Consider the following 18,283-nt stretch of genomic DNA (forward strand, 5'->3'; position numbering starts at 1 on the left):
ATAATAATAATAAATGTTTTATGAACAGCAAATCAGCATATTAGAATGATTTCTGAAGGATCATGTGACACCAAAGACTGGAGAATTTTTTTTAACGTTTTAAGATATTACTGCTTTTGCTGCATTTTTGATCAAATAAATGCAGGCTTACTAAATGATTAAAAAAAACCTGTACACGCGCGCATTTTTGTTTCTTAATACGTTTCTATAGTAGAGAAATATTGTTAGGATATTACACACTAATTCAATAGTTCATAGTGGATCTTATGTAATGGAATCAGTCTACCTTAAAAAAGTTTCTGGGCGGCACTGTAACTTCATACTTCATACGGCTTATGGCAACAGTCGAGCGCACAGTGGACGCTTTGTTTGACTGGAAATAGAAATGTTTGTTTATTTATTTGCATATATCTCTCGCAAAGATTCAGACATCACGTACACGTAAACATTGTTTCTTTCCTTGTGCAAATGAAAGCGGTTTGACATCTATTCATGTAAGTTTGCTCATTACTTTTTTTTCATTAACTAAGTAGAATTTTAGTTCAGACCCATTTGACGCTTGGAATGTCAGATAACCTGTGCAAACTTTAGAAATACATAATAATCCGTTTTGCATAATGCATGCAACCAATGTTCTTGTAACATATTATCGTAGCTTACTATCTTTTGTCTTTTTTTCTTTTATTAGAATATTTTATATATTAAGACTTTAATAACTTTACGTAGTCTTTCCTAACTTGTCTGCACTGCAACTCATAACAATAAAAACTATACACTTATGAATGAGTAGGATGATATCAGTCAACAGCAGGTTACATTACTTGCATTCCAGATTTTTTTTTTTTTTGGAGGTCATGACTCACTTTGTCTGACACATGACAGGTTCTTGTATTAGAATTGAAAAGGAATGTTACATTGATTATGTTACTAGTTAAGATTTTATGCTTTTAATTTTAAATTCCACCTGAAATAAAATAATAAAATATGAGCTGTAAATGTAATATGTTATGTAGTTACATGTCACTTAATAACTGAGCTATTTGACTAATAACAAACAGAAACGAGTTAAGCGTATTAACCGTTATGGCACGTCATTTTCTACAGACAAAAAAGGCTTTGTCATGATATAAGCTGGTACCTAGAATATAAACCGGAAATCATTGTAATTCACACAGCTTGGGTGATTCAATAAGTATTTTTGATGTTTTAAATGATCTCTTATGATTTAGTTTGATTTCATTTACATTATATTTTTTATTTATATGGTACAATCTATTTTTATATGCTCTGCAGCAAAGTAATTCTAAAAGGAATTTTCTTAGATTATAAACCTGTTGTAAGAGCAAGTAGACTTAATTTTGAAATTATTATGACTAATCCTTTTTGAACTGACTCAAGATCTGTGGCTTATGAAAATAAATAATGGCTTTATTTAGTCACTGTGTCCACCTTTTTCTTCAACGCGAAAGTAAGCCTATGGGCGAGATTTCCAGTTCATTATCCGTTATAGGCAAATAACGAGAAGAATAACAAGATGCAGTAAACAGTAAAACTGTTTGCACTACAAACCGGTGTGTTCATAATTAAGATAATGCATTAAAATAACATGGTAAGACACATAAATTTGCAATATCAAGCAGCGAGCTGTTTTGTACAGCTAAAAATAGGTGCGTGGATGAAACCGGAAGCCTGACCCATACAATTTACAAATGGCCGCATCTGTTCTAATGGGGAAAAAGTGTGGCACATAGGATAACATGAAAGGTTTAAAAACAAACATGACCATGCGTGATGACCCAACCATGAGTCCTTTGAAGATGACAACAATTACCTGTCTTGATATCCACACACACTTTTATACAAGCCCACTTCATAAAATAGGATATGACCTAAAAGCTAAAGTTTCCTGATATCTTTCAAGACAGTGATATTCTAGCCTAATGCTCTTATCAATGCTAAATATGCACTGCGCACAAATAAACATTTTAATATATACAGTTGAGGTCAAAAGTTTACATACACCTTGCAGAATCTGCAAAATGTTAATTATTTTGCCAAAATAAGAGGGATCATACAAAATGCATGTTAAATTTTTTATTTATTACTGACCTGAATAAGATATTTTTTACATAAAAGGCATTTACATATAGTCCACAAGAGAAAATAATAGTTGAATTTGTAAAAATGACCCTGTTCAAAAGTTTTCATACGTTTGATTTTTAATACTGTGTTGTTACCTGATTGATCCACAGTTGTGTTTTTTTTTTTTTTTTTGCTTAGTGATAGTTGTTCATGAGTCCCTTGTTTGTCCTGAACAGTTAAACTGCCCGCTGTTCTAAAAAAATATATATTTTAGGTCCCAAAAATTATATGTTTTTTAGCAATTTTGTGTATTCTAACCCTTTCCAACAATGACTATGATTTTGAGATCCATCTTTTCACACTGAGGACAACTGAGGGACTCAAATGCAACTATATCAGAAGGTTCACTGATGATTCAGAAGGAAAAACAATGTATTAAGAGCCAGGGTGTAAACTTTTGAACAGAATAATTATGTGTACATTTTTCTTATTTTGCCTAAATATCATTTATTTTTCATTTAGTGCTGCCTTTTAGAAGCTACAGAAGATACTTACATGTTTCCCAGAAGACAAAATAAATTAAATTTAGCCTGATCTTCAAATTCAAAAAGTTTTCACCCCCCAGTTTCCTTTTGAAGCATAAGTGAGTGTTTGAACCTTCTGTAATAGTTGCATATGAGTTCCTCAGTTGTCGTCAGTGTGAAAAGATGGATCTAAAAATCATACAGTCATTGATGGAAAGGGTTTAAATACACTGAAATGCTGAAAAAAACAAAGAATTTGTGGGATTCTTTCAGAAAAACAGCGGGCAGTTTAACTGAAATAATTAACATTTTGCAGATTCTGCAAGGTGTTTTGACTTCAACTGTAGGTATGTTGTTCCAACAGAGCCCTAGTCATGGCGAATGAGCCCACGGATCCTATGCCACTGGAATTGCCCATGTTTATTCTGGAGAATGGGGAGATGTACAGGAACCCAACTGAAGTAAAGATGAGCCAGATAGTCCTCCCCTGCCATGCAAACTACTGTGGAGAACTCAGCGCTGGGCAGCTGCTCAAGTGGATGGACTCCACAGCCTGCTTGTCTGGTCTGTTTTGAATGGAACAAACATTTATTCATACATTTTTTTTACTTAAATTGTTTTCTCAAGTGATCTAGTAAAACTATTTCGAGTTAAGTTAAAACTATAGAATAGCCTTTTAAGGTGATTTGATTTCCCTCAAAATTGTCGTCATCTTCAACATTCACGTAAACACCTCCACACCATATGCTTGTACTAAGTGTCATTAGACATCGCAGATGGAGGAGTCTGTGCAGTTTGGACTGTGATTTCTATCCTCTTACTGTGAATAAACAGAGTAACAGGCTGGCGAGAAAGTTTATTAGCAGTTGGAATGATTTTTAATCGTGTTTAACTGATAAAAGGCAAAAGCATTTCAGCTGAGAATGTGGCTAAACCTTTGTAGCACTGTGAAGAGCACAGATGGTGGTTGGTAACAGCTTTACTTTGCTTGCTTTAATGTTGCTCAAAATAAGCTGTGTAGGCCCCGTTGTTTTTCACTTCATTCTGTAGTCATTCAGGATTACATACTTACGTGTTTGCTTTTCAGACGAACCTGCTGAAATGCTTGCTATGGGTGTAAACATTTATTAATCATCAATATTTGCTCTCTTGTTTCTAGCTGAGAGACATGCTGGCTGCTCTTGCATCACAGCCTCAGTGGATGACATTCACTTTGAAACCACCATAGGGTAACAATGTTTACAGGAACTAGTTATTTTAAATTGAAACAAAAAGTTTTTGTTCGTTATAAAAAAATGTGTTGCTGTTTCTTCAGGGTCGGACAGGTTGTAAACATTACAGCCAAAGTCAACAGAGCCTTCACATCCAGCATGGAGGTTTGTGGCAACATCTACTACTATTTAACAAAATACATCAACTAGTGAGCACAAATGATTTTATTCTGTGAAATCAAACATCTATTGATATTATTAACATGCAGAATTTTCCCATTTCACTTGCATGAAATCTATATGGTAATATACTTGAAAATATTATGTGATAAAATAATAACAATAATAGGTCCATATATGGTAAACTAGTGCTTATATTTTCAATGTACTGCGATACACTACCAGTCAAAAGTTTTTGAACAGTAAGATTTAAATTTTTTTTTAAAGAAATCTCTTCTGCTCTTCTGCTTTCTATTTGAAAATATTTTAAAATGTAATTTATTGCTGTGATGAAAGCTAAATGTTTAGCATCATTACTCTAGTTTTCAGTGTCACATGATCCTTCAGAAATCATTCTAATATGCTGATTTTCTGTTCAAGAATTTTTTTTAAATTATTATTATTATCAGTATTTTAAAAAGTTGAGTACATTTTTTCAGGATTCATTAATTAATAAAAAGATCCAAAAATCAGCATTTATCTGAAATAAAAACATTTTGTAACACTATAAACTATACCATTGAAAAGCTTGGAGTTAGTATTGTTTTGTTTTTTTTGTTTTTTTGTTTTTTGAGGGAAAGAAATGATAGGAATTTATACTTTTATTTAGCAAGGATGCTGTAAATTGATCAAAAGTGATAATAAATACATTTGTAATGTTACAGAAGATTTCTATTTCAGATAAATGCTGTTCCTCTGAAATTTTAATTCATCAAAGAAACCTGAAAAAAATCTACTCAGATGTTTTCAACATAATAATAATAATAATAATAATAAATGTTTTTTGAGCAACAAATAAGAATATTAGAATGATTTCTGAAGCATCTGGAGTAATGATGCAAAAATTCAGCTTTAAAAATCACAATCAAATATATTCAAATAGAAAACAGTTATTTTAAATAGTAAAAATATTTTAAAATTGTACTGTTTTTGATGTACTTTGGATCAAATAAATGCAGGCTTGGTGAGCAGACGAGACTTTAAAAAAAAAAACATTACAAATCTTACTGTCCAAAAACTGTTGACTTGTAGCGTACATGGATAATGTATGGCTATACATTGATAAATATAAAAATATATAGTAATAAAGGCAAAAACGACACTACATTTTTACATGTAGGTCTAATTACGATATTAAATCACTAAATTAATTGATTTCTCTATATTGAGCTACATTTCATATATAAAAATATGTGTGATAGTATAAGAAAGTGTTTACTGAAAAACAAATATTACAATTTGAGCATTTTTGGTAGGTGGAAACTACTATAAATCTATAAAAATATTGTTGACCCTTATAATAAAATTGTTTGCAATGTTCTTAATTTGTAAGCTGCTTTGAATAAAAGCGTTTTCTAAATAAAGTACGAGTGATGATTTAGGTCTTTGTCTCAGGTTGGTATTTTGGTGAGCTGTGAAGATCTCTTCAGTGACAGACAGTGGAAGGTCTGTCACGCTTTTGCCACCTTTGTTGCCCGTCGTACTGAAACCGGAAAGGTAAGAAACATCACGTCAAACTAAATCAGAACAATCTCAGGCACAAGTTTTCACACCCTTGAATCAGATCTGTGAAAAACATCTTGAATTTGGTCCATGTCTTGTTAGAGTTGTGATTCATCAGCGTAGCGTTTGGGTTTGCACAGGTACAGCTGAAGCAGGTGATTCCACGCACGCAGGCAGAGCAGATGGAGTACAGCCTCGCAGCCGAGCGCAGGAGGATGAGACTGATCCATGCAGAGATAATTACCGATCTTCTCAGCAGCTGCTCCTCTCAGACAGGTGAGCAGAGACACTGCTCACTCACTTTCTCCAGGTGTGTTTGTTTACTTCCAAGACTTTGAAGAGAGGTCTCAGGAACACTTGCCACAGGAAATGAGTCATGAATCAGAAGTTGAGTTCTGATTAAAGGTGTCATTTGGTTTGTTTTCGTGTCTCTTCGTAAACATGCCGCCAACACTCGTTTAAGCGTATATATATGTGCTGTAAACCTTCACCGTTCGCTTACAAAGGGTCACGTGGTTTGAAGTGTGTAGAATAAATAGACTGTAAGATGCAGTAGCTCTGATAAGTGGTGCTCTATGTGTTTGTCAGTGAGTGAGCGTTTAGATTACCAGGATGCCGTGCCTGCGGAGAGGACTCGGGTAGAAAGCGTCGAGCTGGTGCTCCCGCCTCATGCCAATCACCAGGTCAGCACGTTTGGTGGACAAATCATGGCCTGGATGGAGAATGTAGCCACCATCTCTGCCAGGTGTACAGTCACTATTTTACTACAGTCAAATCTAATTATAAAAAAAGATATTTCAATACATAAGGAAATCATTGGTGTTTCGGTGCATTATACTCAATATGTTTTTTTCTTCTAGTCGTTTGTGTAATGCTCACCCGACTCTACGGAGTATAGACATGTTCCACTTTCGTGGGCCATCCCACATTGGAGACCGACTAGTGTTGAAGGCAATTGTAAACAATGCTTTCAAGGAAAGGTATGTCTATATCAAGAAAAATCTGTTTTTTCTTTTCATTGATCAATGACAGTAAAGACTTTTACATTGTTAGAAAAAAAAGTTTTTTGTAACTTTCTTCAAAAGAATTGTGGGGAAAAAATTTAGTGTTTATGGAAGCCTGTTTTCACCACCGGATAATTTTTTTTTAAAAGGTTATTACAATTTGTTATCTCACAATTCTGACTTTCTCAGAATGTAAACTCACAATTCTGAGTTATAAAGTCAGAATTGCATGATAGAAACTCGCAATTGTGAGTAATAAAGTCAGAATTCTGAGATATAAACTCGCAATTCTGTGAACATATCAGTCTTTTTTTCTCCTCAGAGCTTGCCTTAATAACCCGCAATTGCAAGTTTATATTTCACAATTCTGAAAAAGAGTAAGAATTGCAAGATACAAAGTCGCAATTGCAAGAAAAAAGTTCGCAATTCTAACTTTATTTCTTGCAATTGTGCATTTATAACTCACAGTTCTGAGAAAAAAAGTCAGAATTGCGAGGTTATATGATGCAATTCTGAGAAAAAATACCAGAATTGCGAGATAAAAAGTCGCAATTACCTTTTTTAACTGTTTCTTAAGCACCAATTTAGCATCAATTCTGACACTAAAGACTGAAGTAATGGCTGAAAATGACATCACATGAATACACAAATTTAAAAAAGTATTGTGAAAGTGTCTTGCGAAAGTATTCATACCCCCTTTTTTTACGTTTTATGTACACCATAATTGCAAAGCAAGAACATTTTTTAACATCTTTGCAAATTTATTAAAAATAAAAAAACTTAAATGATTCAATTGCATAAGTATTCATACCCTTGTCTGGAACAGTTAAAAATTTATCCCAGCCCCAGGAGCATTCATATTGCTTGTAGATGTTACTAGTTTACCTGTGGCAAATTCAATGGAACTGGTATGATGTGGAAAGGCACATGTCTTAATAAAAAATCTAACCTGATAGTCACTCTAGTTGAGCTCCATGATCATATGTGGAGATAGGAGAAACCTATAAAAACATCACTGCAACACTCCACCGATCTGGGCTTTATGGCAGTGTGGCCAAACTCAATACTCTCCTCAGTGAAGACACATGAAAACACACTTGTAAATTGCAAAAAAAAAAAAAAGACTGTGAGAAACAAGATTCTGTGGTCTGATGAAGCTCAATTCCAACCACCTTGTTTGAAGTTAACCAGGAAGTGCACATCACCTGCATAGTAGCATCCCAACAGTAAAGTGTGCTGGTAGCAACCTCATGCTGTGGGGCTGTTTTTCAGTGGCAGGGACTGAAGGACTCATCAGGGCAAAAATAAAGCTAAATGCACTAAAATATTAATTTATTCAATAAATATTCAGAACCTCAGACTTGGCAGAAGGTTCCAACAAGACAGTGACCCTAAGCACACAGCAAAGATTGGCTTATAGATAACTCTGTCCTTGAGTGGCCCAGAGCCTAGGCTTGAACCCAATCAAATATTTCTCGAGAAATCTTAAAATGTGCGTCTGCCCCCATCCAACCTGACATAGCTTGAGTGGTGAAGAGGTGAGAAGAATGGCAGATAATTGCCAAATGCTGATGTGCAAAACTTGTTGCATCATACCAAAAAAAGACTTGAGGATGTGTAGGTGCTTCAGCTAGGTACTGAATTAAGGGTATGAATACTTATGCTATGTACTTATTACAGTTTTTTTTTTTTTTTTAATACATTTACGGATTGTGACGATTCTGTTTTGTGCTTTGTCATTATGGTGCATGGAGTGTAGATTGATGTGGGGAAAAAAGTAATTTAAAGCAGTTTTACATTAGGCAGCAACATTAAATGTGAAAAAAATGAACGGGTATGAATACTTTAGTAAGGCACTGTATATATTTATCATTTATTTATTATATTTATTTCATGGTTTCATGGTTAAGCTATGTTTTAGTATCACTTACATCCATGAACTCGAGTAAGCCTGATTTATCCCCGAACAACTGTTATTTTGTGTCTATTCCAGTATGGAGGTGGGAGTGTGTGCGGAGGCCTATCAGGGTGGAGAGCCTCTGCGACACATCAACACCGCCTTCATGACCTTTGAGGTCTTGGACAATGACAGGAAGCCATGCACGTTGCCAAGGATACGGCCTGAACCTGTGGTGAGGGCTGTAACATTCCTGGAATCCCTCACATGGTGGAAGAGTTTAACTTGTTGAGGTTCAAGAGGGTGAAACAAAATGAATGCTGGAACTGAAAAGCTTGCTTTACACTGTATCTTATTGCTTCAATAACATATCATAAACTTGTCATCCTGTCTTTTTAGGATGGTAAAAGACGCTTTCAGGAAGCCATAGCCAGAAAGAAAATCCGCCTTGACAGGTACAAGTGTATTATAACAGGTTATGTCATATTCTTATATCATATGCCTATTTATAAACTCTGGCTGTATGTCATATTCAAAGTTAACTTTACAGCTATAAAAAATTCTGCACAGCAGACCAGCATGGGACACTAGATCACATGAGTATGCTCTCCTCTTACAGGAAGTACATAATATCCTGCAAACAAAGTGAGGTTCCTCTCTCGGTTCCCTGGGACCCAAGTAACCAGGTATATTAACCTATTCTAGTAGCTATGAATCGCTTGGATTTGCTTAAAATGCTCTGTTGGCTCATGTGACTATTCCATGTCTTGGCAGATGTACCTCAGTTACAATAATGTTTCGGCACTGAAGATGTTGGCTGCCCGGACTAACTGGGTTTTAACCTCAGAGAAAAACAAGGTGGATAAGTTTAATTTAAAAGTCTCCATTGTGTCCTTTTGAGATTACATGGGTGACTTGAGCAGTCAAAAATGTTGTAGAAGTTTGAGAGAAATTTATGAGCTGAAACATTGTGCCCAGGTGAGTTTATACACACTGGAGGAGAACCAGATGTTGTGCTTTAAGGTGGAGACTCATGTGGCTGTGGCGGCCGAGCAGGTGTTTCTGTTACTCTCTGATCTAAGACGAAGGAAGACATGGGACCACCACTACCAGTAATGCATTTTAATGCAATTTACAGAACAAGAAAGTAAATTTGATCAACACAAGGAATCTTAAAAGAATGTTCACTAATATAACATTTGAGTTATTTGCGATTATTACATCTCACTGTATTATTTCTTGTATATTCTATATACACTGCCATTCAAAAGTTTGGGATCAGTAAGATGTTTAATGTTTTTTTAAAGAAGAATTTTCTGTTCATCAAGGCTGCTTTTATTTGATTAAAAATAAAGAAAAAACAGTAATATTGTGAAATAATATTGCAATTTAAAATAGTGTTTTTCTGTTTGAATATACTTTAAAATAAGGTTTATTCTTGTGATGCAAAGCTGAATTTTCAGCATCATTACTTCAGACTTCAGTGTCACATGATTCTTCAGGAATCATTCTAATATTCAGATATTTTTTTTATCAATGTTGGAAAGTTGCTGCTTAATTTTTCATTTTTTTCTTGGAACCTGTGATACTTTTTTCAGGATTGATGAATAAAACATTAAAAAGAACTACCATTCATGTTTGGGGTCAGTACATTTCTTTGAAAGAAATTAATACTTTATTCAAGGATGTGTTAAATTGATAAAAAGTGATAGTAAAGATTTGTATTGTTAGAAAAGATTTCTATTTTTCATAAATGCTGTTCTCCTTAAATTCTTATTCATCAAAGAATCCTGAAAAAACGATCAGCCATTTTTTCAATTAAAATATAAATGTTGGAGTCCGTCGTTTTTTATTTCTTTAAATAATTTCTATTTAAAAGAAATACTGTGCTTTATATATCAATTTCCACAAAAGTATATAAAAAAAGTAGCACAACCGTTTTCAACATTAATAACAATTAGAAAAGGTTCTTATGTTTCTTAAGCACCTAATCACTTTATTATAATGTTTTGCCGTCACAACAATATATTACATTAAAAAAAAGAAAACATTTATAGTTGTAATATGTCACACTATTGCTGTTTTACTGTATATTTGATCAAATAAATGCAGCCTTGGTGAACATATAAAACTATTTCAAAAACATTTTAAAAATTCTATAACTTTTAACAGATATTTTTCAATTTAAAAAAATCCATTAAAATCTATGAAAGTCGTGTTTGTTTGCTACAATAGTTGGCAGATAAAACAAAATTATCAGTGACAATTTCAAAGCACTTGATTTCATGTAGAACACATCATGATATTATAATTGACCATAATAAATATGCCTTAACACAGAGAGTGTGAAGTGATAACTGACTCAAATGAAGACGACACCATCTACCGTGTTGTCACCCCCTCTGTGTCTAAAGGGGGCAAAGTACAAGACTTCATCCTCCTGGCCTCTAGGAGGCGCCCTTGTGATTCTGGGTAAACCTCTTAAACTCAAACAGAATCTCTATATTGTGCCTTGTGCCTTTGCAAAGGACAAAATTAATCATAATTTATTACATCTTTGTCACTTTCAGAGACCCTTATTTGATTGCCTTGCGTTCTGTAACTCTGCCGGCATACCCTCCCACTGAAGACTACAACAGAGGAGAGGTGCTCTGTGCTGGGTTCAGTATCTGGGAAGAGGAAAACTCCGTTACTAAGGTAATACATATGCAGAATCCCTAATGGACACTTACTGAATGAGCAAACGAGTCCAAGTTCAAGAATTAACACGGCTTTAAACGTAGCAGTCTCTTTAAGTAAAATAATGTGCATGTACATTAGCCAATTACACTGTTTATAACTCATGCTCAGAAACTGTTTAGAGTGGTCCCTGGTTCTCCCACGTAGGTGTTAAAGTACTAAAGGTTAAGTGCGTTTGGCTTACATGCTTATGTATGCATTTCTCTCAGATTTCTTACTACAACCAGGCCACTCCTGGCGTGCTGCCCTATATCTCCACTGACATCGCTGGGCTTTCCTCCAGCTTCTACTGCACCTTTGCCTCATGTAGCGCTTTCCTGGAGGAGAATAAAGACAGCCTGGCTTCCCTGCCCACCTCCAGCCTGTGAGAAAGCTGAATTCGACATCCTGTGCTCTTCAGAAATTGATTTGGTTTCTTAAAATGTTCAGACTATACCTATATTTGGTTATAGCCAAGATATATGTGACCCTGGACCACAAAACCAGTCATAAGTAGCATATTTGTAGCAATAGCCAACAATACGTTGTATGGGTCAAAATTATTGATTTTTCTTTTATGCCAAAAATAGTATATTAAGTAAAGGTAATGTTCCATTAAGATATTTAGTAAATTTCCTATCGTAAATATATCAAAATGTAATTTTTGATTAGTAATATGCATTGCAAAGAATTTCATTTGCACAACTTTAAAGGCGATTTTCTCAATATTTAGATTTTTTTGCACCCTCAGGTTCCAGATTTTCAAATATTGTTATATCCTAACCTACCATACATCAATAAAAAGCTTATTTATTCAGCTTTCAGATGTCAAAAATAAACCCTTATGACTGGTTTTGTGGTCCAGGGTCACATATAGGGTTGACACAGACATTCACATTTGAGTTTAGTATAAAAGATTGTGAACTTTAGGTACGCAAAGCTCTTATTTTCTATACATTCTCGGAAAATAAAGGCATACAGCTGTGACTGGGATGGTACCTTAACATACAAAAGCTAAAAGGTACATCTTTGTACTCTATTTAACTCTAAATGGTACATATTAGTACTTTAAAAGTACATTTTTAAAGGGTATCGGCCCAGTGACAGTTTTGTACTTTTGAATTTAGAAAAAAGCATTAGCATTGTTGTCAGGGGATTTTTTTCTTTTTTTTTTTGTTAAAACACCATATATAAAATATAAATATATTGAGAATTATTTTGTAGTGTTGACTATTAATATTATTATTTAAAAAGACATTTCACCTTTTAGGCTATAAGCTAGAATTTAGGTTCATGTGCAATAATGTAAAACTCTCAGTAGGTGCCAGAAGACTAAGCTAGTATATTGCACTGTTGTCATTCTCAATGACGCAAAGTACTCAAAATAAAACTAATAAACTTCAAATAGGTGGCAAGGTCGATATGTGGTACTTCCTGGGACATGCACAATCACGTTTGTATAGATTTTCAGTCTAGTTAGTGATGGATGTTAGTCTACCTTTTTATGTAAAGCCAAGACTTTGGACAGGACTGTATTGAATTCATAAAATCTGAATAAAGACATTGCATAATGCTTTTTGATATATTTATTTTTTCATTTATACTGTTCCATTTAGCAATTTAGTGCAGCTCATCTTTATTCATCATCTCAACTGGCCTTTGCCTTTAAAGTTTATTTAAAGGTCCTCCTGTTATACTATGATTGTTGAGAAATATAGCAAAAATAATATCTTATTTGCATCGCAATGATTTGAAGCTCTTCTACTGTTAAAAGATGCAATTCAGTTAATCTTTCTTAAAGGGATAGTTCACCCAAAAATTTTGTCATTGATTTCTCACCCTCATGTCATTCCAAACCAGTAGGATTTTCGTTCATCTTCAAGACACAGATTAAGATGTTTTTGATTAAATCTGAGAGCTTCCTGACCATCCATAGACAGCAACGCAACTACCATGTTCAAGGCAAAGAAAGGTAGTAAGGACATTGTTAAAATAGCCCTTATGACATCAGTGGTTTAACCGTAATGTTATAAAGCTACAAGAATACAAAAATACAAAAATAATGACTTTATTCAATAATTTCTTCTATTTTAACTATTTTACTACCTTTCTGGGCTTTCAACATGTCAGTCGCATTGCTGTCTATGCAGGGTCAGAAAGCTTGGATTTCGTCAAAAATATCTTAATTTGTGTTCTGAAGATGAACAAAAGTCTTAACGGGTTTGAAACAACATAAGGGTGAGTAATTAATGACAGAATTTTAATTTTTTTGGGTGAACTATCCCTTTAAATGCTTATTTAAAGAGTGTAATAATGGCCCAGTTAATGTGGAATTATTTGTTATGTAAAGTTAATGGTTTAATACAAGTTCCTCTTGACTTACACCTAAAGTATGGGGGTGGTTGTATTTTAGGAGAGTATTTTTGGATACCTGTTATGTAATATTTTGGATTTTGAAAAGAGGAGCAGATTGTACTGTCTATAATATATTCTTTACAGACATCTTCTTAGTATAGTAAGAACTATAATATACTATTCTATACCATAGCGCAGGAAATCTGCTTTTGAAGCTGTACACAAAGGGTTCTAACTAACCCATTTGTAAATCTCATGATAAACTGAGAGTTTAATCAAAAACAATCATGCATTTATTGCTTGTTACCACGTTTCCAAGTGCTGTATCTGAGCACGGCGTTCGCTAGAGAGTTATGCTGTTGGCTGAAACTGCAAACCATCTCTTGCTCCTGAATCCTCATCCTCTTCTCCTCCAAAAACTGGGCATGTTTCTGACGCGCATGATGGATATCCTGCTCCTTCTTGGCTCTCTGCAGACTAAGAGTTTTTTCCATATCCATCCTTTCCCGCTCTTTGCGCAGATGCACTTCTGTCCTGCGGGCCTCTTTAAAGATGTCTCGGCGACCCTTGGCTACTTCACGGTCAATGTGAAGCTCGGTTACCTTCTCTGCAAGGTCTCTCTGCATTCTGGCTTTCTCAAATGCTAGATGGGCTTTTTCAATAACTTTGAAGGGGGTGAGGCTGATGCCATCATGGCAGTGACCAATCAGATGCTTTCCTGAAGTAATGGCAGGTGAGTGCGGCTGTAGACGAGGTCTTTGAGTGGGAAAATGGCTGGTGGCCTCACGGACGTCCTGTCCTGCAGCTTTATGAGACCATGGCATGCCACTCAGTGGCTCACTCTGGTGGACCGAAGCCTTTAGTCCCAAAACACGAAAGGTTCCTTGTTCAATGTCTTCATTACAGGGATCAACAGTCACAATGAAATCTAAACAAACAAAACAAAACCGTTCAGTGATTTAAATCACTCGTTAAGAGAGCTAACTAAGGTAAACCTTCTGTTGTACCTTGGTCACAAGTGTTTAGTTGGACTTCAGATTTTAGTCTTGGACTGCATTGGGGGGTGTTGCATGGTGCTTTTATGTCTTGTAGATTGTCATCTGATTTAGAATTTGCAGCCTCCTGTAAATCCTGTGTGATCAATGAATGAGTAATAAAGAGTCTACATTTAGACACTGTTCAGTGTTTTTATTTATACTGTCACATTACCTCTGGGTAGCCAGTTTGCATCAGATTATTAAGGTTCACATGAAGCCTTATAATCTCTGCATCTATCTCCTCCTTTTCCTTTGGCTGAGAAACAACTACATGTTAGAATACTGCACTGAAAATATTATTAATTCCTTCCAGTCAAAGGATTTTTAATGTTTTGTAAAGATGTATCTTCTGCTCACCAAGTCTGCATTTATTTGATCCAAAAGTTAAAATAACTGCTTTTTATTTGAATACATTTTAAAAAGTAATTTATTTCTCTGATCAAAGCTACATTTTCGGCATCATTATTACAGTCTTCAGTGTCACATCATCCTTCAGAAATCATTATAATATCCTGATTTGCTGTTTAGAAACATTTATTATTACTATTATTAAAAGATTAGTTCACTTTCAGAACAAAAATGTACAGATAATGTACTCACCCACTTGTCATCCAAGATGTTCATGTCTTTCTTTCTTCAGTCGTAAAGATTTTTTTTTTGTTTTTGTTTTAAGGAAAACATTTAAGGATTTCTCTCCATATAATGGATATATGTATGGTGCCCCCAAGTTTGAACTTCCAAAATGCAGATTAAATGCAGCTTCAAATGGCTCTAAATGATCCCAGGCAAGGAAGAATGGTCTTATCTAGCGAAACGATCGGTTATTTTCGAAACAAATTGACAGTTCATATACTTTCAACATCAAATGCTCGTCTGTGCGATGCGCATGCGTATTGCGTAGTCTGTGTAATCCGGGTCAATACAGTTATGGTATGTCGAAAAACTCCCATCTCGTTTCGTCTTCAACTTCAAAACCGTCCTACAATGCTGTTTTACCATTTTTTGGTAAAGGGTGTTTGATCTTCTTTGTATGTTCACTTTGTAAACACTGGGTCGGTACTTCTGCTGCGATGTAAAATTGAAAAAATTTAAAACAGTTGAGTGCATTTTTTCATAATTCTTTAATGAATGGAAAGATTCAAACATCAGCATTTATCTGAACTAAAAAGCTTTTGTAACATTATTCACTATACCATTTAAAAGCTTGGAGTCAGTATTTTATTTTATTTTTAGATTTCAGATAAATGCTGTTCTTCTGAACTTTCTATTCATCAAAGAAACCTGAAAAATTCTACTCAGCTGTTTTCAACATAATATTAATAAATGTGACCCTGGACCACAAAACCAGTCATAAGGTTAAATTTTTACAAAACTGAGATGTATACATCATATGAAAGCTCAATAAATAAGCTTTCTATTGATGTATGGTTTGTTACGATATTTGGTCGAGATACAACTATTTGAAAATCTGGAATCTGAGGGTGCAAAAAAATCAAAATACTGAGAAAATCACCTTTAAAGTTCTCCAAATTGAGCTCTTGACAATGCATATTACTAATCAAAAATTACATTTTGAAATGTTTGCAGTAGGAATTTTACAAAAAATCTTCATGGAACATGATCTTTACTTAATTTCCTAATGATTTTTGGCATAAAAGAAAAATCAATAATTTTGACCCATACTATGTATTTTTGGCTATTACTACAAATATACCCCAGCGACTTAAGACTGGTTTTGTGGGCCAGAGTCACAAATGTTTTTGTGAGTGGCAAATCAGAATATTAGAATGATTTCTGAAAGATCATGAGACTGGAGTAATGATTCTAAAAGTTCAGCTTTGAAATCACAGGAATAAATTACATTTTAAAATATATTCAAATTGAAAATAGTTATTTTAAATAGTAAAAATATTTCAAATTTGTACTGTTTTTTCTGTACTTTTTATCAAATAATTGCAGGCTTGGTGAGCAGAAGAGACTTTAAAAAAATATTAAAAACCTTACTGTTCAAATACTTTTGACTGGTCGTTGGCAGTCAAATATTGTGCATACTTGCTCACAGTGGTCATCTGTGTCCTCCTCCAGGGTTTCCTGAGACTGAGATGGTACCTGGTCATTTTCTGTCCTCAGAGGTGGGTTGGAAATGAATGGTTTCCCAGACTCTATCTGTTTCTTTGTACAGCAAAGCCTGACAATGTAGAATTTTTCTTAAAACCAATTTCTCAATCCACTGAACAAAAATCCCAAATAATATCTGTACCTACAAGTAGTTTCATTGTACATGAAAATATTGCCGAAATGTCAAGATATAAAAAAATTGCAGTGTATCATATTTACCCAAGACTTCTTCTGATTAAATAACCTCTAAGCCAGCGCTGAATAATAAGTGTAGGGGAATAAAAGGCTTGAATCCTGTTTATCTCAGAGATTATTTTATATGCCACTTTCATCTCTGTCTCAAATGAATCCTGTGGAAGAAGAAAACATCAAAATATGATTTTTTTTTTTTTTGCTTTTAGACATAACAGTAAACAAAGCAAACAAAGAAGGCCAGGATAAATAATGAGCACTAACCGACTTTGTAGATGGGTACAAACTGACACAAAAGTGTTGTTTCATGGCTTTGAATTGAAAGGGGAGAACCCAGTTTTGAATGATCTCCTCATCAGAGATAACAAAGTTGTCCAAGGCCTTCAGTGACCATATGTTGTTGACCAGGCAGTGCCTATAGTTCTTCTTCAAACTAAGCGGAGTGTCAAAGAGAGTTAAAGCAGTCAGTTTTAAACACCCGGACAGGCCTTTGATATTGTTCCAGGTTGATATGTTGTTGTCGTGTAGATATAGAAGTTGCAGTTCTTTTAAATTACTCCAACATGAAGCATCAGGAAGCTGAACAATCTGAGCAGAGAGATGATTATTAGCGATTTGTTCTTTTTAAAATATTGAATAAAACAAATATTCATGAGAGTGAATGAAATAAATACCTGATTTCCTTTCAGATCTAACTTCACCACGCAAGTGCATTCCATCAGAGCATCAATCCTTGTTAGAAAGTTGTCAGCCAAGATGCAAATCCGCAATGCTCTGCAAGACCCAATCTGATCCAGACTTTTTAAAAGCAAACCGCTCAATCTGACCATCACAATGTCCTTCAGGTCCTTATCATCCTCTGATGCCCAGTAGCTGTGATCCAGTATCAGAGACTGAGAGCAGTTTACCAAATAGGCCTTGTATCCTTCCAGGGAATTCATTTTTACATCTTTGTGAAGTTCCTCTCTTCCATTTTTAAATTTTTTATATCACAAAAACACCCTGAGGTAAATTATTGTAAACATTACATGATTATAGTATTATTCCTAATACATAATTGGATATATTTGCATGTTTTGCTAAAATTAAACTGTTTAAATTCTCAGTCTGCTCTTGAGTTTGTTCTTACCATGGTTTTGTGCCTGGCTCTCAATTGTATTCTTTTGTTGGCCGAATGATTCCAAGATAAAAGTTGCTATGACAACTTTGGTTGGAAATACAAGAAACTTCTCCAAACATTTTTTTGAAAACCACTCTCACACCATTACAAATAAAACGAATATTGTTTTTGTTTTGTTTTTGTCGAAAAGTTGAATATTGTAAGTAATTGATTCAGTTTAATGTAAATTATTTCATGGAGAGAGAGAGCGAGAAAAAGTATGAACGTCAGAGTTTGTTTGTCACGTGACTGGAACCCGGAAGT

At 34.5% G+C, this 18,283-nt stretch overlaps 2 protein-coding genes across 2 annotated transcripts; one reads left to right on the forward strand and one right to left on the reverse strand.

The window, feature by feature from the left end:
* Positions 1-345: 345 nt before the first annotated feature.
* Positions 346-12,731, forward strand: acot11b (acyl-CoA thioesterase 11b). The gene is made up of 16 exons (XM_073819083.1): positions 346-494; positions 2,971-3,170; positions 3,766-3,835; positions 3,922-3,982; positions 5,432-5,533; positions 5,680-5,815; positions 6,128-6,284; positions 6,400-6,519; positions 8,537-8,675; positions 8,840-8,895; positions 9,060-9,126; positions 9,215-9,298; positions 9,419-9,552; positions 10,781-10,912; positions 11,011-11,137; positions 11,389-12,731. Exons 2-16 carry the CDS (start codon positions 2,981-2,983, stop codon positions 11,545-11,547), a joined length of 1,734 nt encoding a protein of 577 aa, XP_073675184.1. The 5' UTR covers positions 346-494; positions 2,971-2,980; the 3' UTR covers positions 11,548-12,731.
* A 1,075-nt stretch (positions 12,732-13,806) lies between these two features.
* Positions 13,807-17,801, reverse strand: lrriq3 (leucine-rich repeats and IQ motif containing 3). Its single transcript, XM_073819854.1, has 7 exons — positions 17,535-17,801; positions 17,125-17,448; positions 16,888-17,018; positions 16,603-16,738; positions 14,723-14,800; positions 14,521-14,644; positions 13,807-14,441 (listed from the first exon to the last, which is right to left on the reverse strand). Exons 1-7 carry the CDS (start codon positions 17,799-17,801, stop codon positions 13,807-13,809), a joined length of 1,695 nt encoding a protein of 564 aa, XP_073675955.1.
* Between the last annotated feature and the right edge of the window lie 482 nt (positions 17,802-18,283).

Source organism: Garra rufa, chromosome 15 (genome assembly GCF_049309525.1).
Source record: "Garra rufa chromosome 15, GarRuf1.0, whole genome shotgun sequence".
In the NCBI taxonomy this organism is placed as follows: domain Eukaryota; kingdom Metazoa; phylum Chordata; class Actinopteri; order Cypriniformes; family Cyprinidae; genus Garra; species Garra rufa.

Coding starts and splice junctions, on each gene's coding strand:
- acot11b (XM_073819083.1), top strand. CDS start 2,981: ATGGCGAATGAGCCCACGGATCCTATGCCACTGGAATTGCCCATGTTT. Junction 6,285..6,399: donor GTAGCCACCATCTCTGCCAG/GTGTACAGTCAC, acceptor TTTTTCTTCTAG/TCGTTTGTGTAATGCTCACC. Junction 9,299..9,418: donor TAACCTCAGAGAAAAACAAG/GTGGATAAGTTT, acceptor CATTGTGCCCAG/GTGAGTTTATACACACTGGA.
- lrriq3 (XM_073819854.1), bottom strand. CDS start 17,801: ATGAATTCCCTGGAAGGATACAAGGCCTATTTGGTAAACTGCTCTCAG. Junction 17,449..17,534: donor TAGATCTGAAAGGAAATCAG/GTATTTATTTCA, acceptor CTCTCTGCTCAG/ATTGTTCAGCTTCCTGATGC. Junction 17,019..17,124: donor TGTACCCATCTACAAAGTCG/GTTAGTGCTCAT, acceptor CTTCTTCCACAG/GATTCATTTGAGACAGAGAT.